The following is a 1,730-nucleotide window of genomic DNA, read 5'->3' on the forward strand; positions in this document are numbered from 1 at the left end:
CTACATGAGGTACATGGGAAAAACCAGAGTTGATCATTTGAAGGCTCTAGAACAGCAGTACTTGTGTGAAGCAGATTACCATTTCAAGACCCAGGTGCAAGTGGATTGGTACAACTCAGTATTCCTCGGCAGGACCAATTCCCTCACAGAGATGAAATGGGTGGATTGGGACTACTTGCAGGCTTCTACTAATCTGGTAGCTAAGCAAGTGATCAAGATGTGCATCGACAAGGATGTCGGTGGCATCATGTGTTTGGAGAAGGATTGGAATGAGGAGCTGATTGGATAGTTCTTTGTGACTGTATTTTTTGAGGAGACGGAGGATGAGACAGAACAGCAGATGCGGTGGCTGACTAAAGGGGAAGAGTATACTATGACCATGTCACAATTTGCCTCCATCTTGGGACTTGATGTACTCGATCTGAACAAGCCCAGCATACACGCAGAGTCCCCAATGTCTTCAGAGGTGGCTCGCACCTTGTATGCAGACCGGATGCCGGCAGGGGCACTTGGCTCGACCAAGAGACTCCTTCCTCATTACGATCTGTTACTCAAGCTTTTGAAGACTACTGTTCACCTAAGAGCGGCGACAAGACAACCCTTACCTCTAGGCACCATACCTTGCTGTTGTGCATGAGGGAGAATGCGCCTCCTTTCAGCATCATGAAGTATATCTGGTATGAGCTGCAGCAGATCATCCTGGATGCCTCCCGTGGACTTGCATATGCTCCATACCTACATCTGATGATTGAGACAGTCACTGGTCTACGTTTTGTAGCTGACTGTGCTCACCGCAGTTACAAGCCCATTCTCCCTAAAGTCAGCAAAGCGAAAGGAAAGTCCAGTGCCTCAGCTCGCCCCTCCACTTCGTAGATTCCTGAGCGCCCATCTTCAGGATCGCTTTCTCCTTTCAAGAAAGTGCTCTCTGCTATCTTTGAGATATGCAAGAAGACAACAGTGAAAGTAAAATCCAACGAAAGAAAGATCAATCAGCTTCCACGTGAGTCTGGGCATAAGATTCCCTCTGAGTCCGAGGATGAGGTCTACGAGGATCCCTTTGCTGCCTATGAGGCTGCCCGTACCATCGTCCGTGACGTCGGCGCATCCTCTTCTTGCCCTGCTCCTATTGATAGTGATGTCGACACCGAGGAGGAGGAGTACGTTGAGGAGGACGACGAGGAGTCCGAGGTGCCTGCAGCGGAGTCCCCAGAGGAGGCCGAGTCTGATGATGGCGAGGCAGCAGACGATGAGGAGGGAGACGCACAGGCTGAGGGGGAGCCAGAAGCAGGCAGAACAGCTGCCAGAGTAGGCGGCCCCAGAGCCTCAGGTTTCAGTTGGCCACTCTACTGAGCAGGAGTTTGTGTTTGGTGCACCTCAGATGAAAGAAACAGCTCAGCCAGAAGTATCTGCAGAGGCGGAGGCCACTGAGAGTGATGGGATTCAGACAGAGGATGACACTGCGAGCATCGCCTCTGGCGCCACTGAGATTGTCCCATCAGGTGAGGATTGACCATCTCATTCCCATGCCTGCTCCCTTTTCTGGTGTATTGATGCCAAAGGGAAAGAAGTTGCAGAATTGAGAGGGGGTCAAAATGATTCTGAGTCTGTGTCGGCCGGACCGTCCGCACTGAAGCCGGACAGTCCGACCCTTCTTTTATCCTGTGTTCTGAACTTTTGTGTTGCTGGGATGTATTGACTGTAGGCTAGCTCGCATTTAATTTCCTTGCTAT

General features: G+C 50.9%; 1 protein-coding gene across 1 annotated transcript; it reads left to right on the plus strand.

Moving 5' to 3' along the window:
• Positions 1 to 633: 633 nt before the first annotated feature.
• On the plus strand, positions 634 to 1,499 carry LOC121054497 (the record flags this gene model as incomplete). Its single annotated transcript, XM_040524405.1, has 3 exons — positions 634 to 819; positions 916 to 1,305; positions 1,379 to 1,499. Coding segments are annotated over exons 1-3 (697 nt in total), but the record flags the coding sequence as incomplete, so codon positions are not given.
• Between the last annotated feature and the right edge of the window lie 231 nt (positions 1,500 to 1,730).

The sequence above is a fragment of the Oryza brachyantha genome, chromosome 5 (genome assembly GCF_000231095.2).
Source record: "Oryza brachyantha chromosome 5, ObraRS2, whole genome shotgun sequence".
NCBI lineage: Eukaryota > Viridiplantae > Streptophyta > Magnoliopsida > Poales > Poaceae > Oryza > Oryza brachyantha.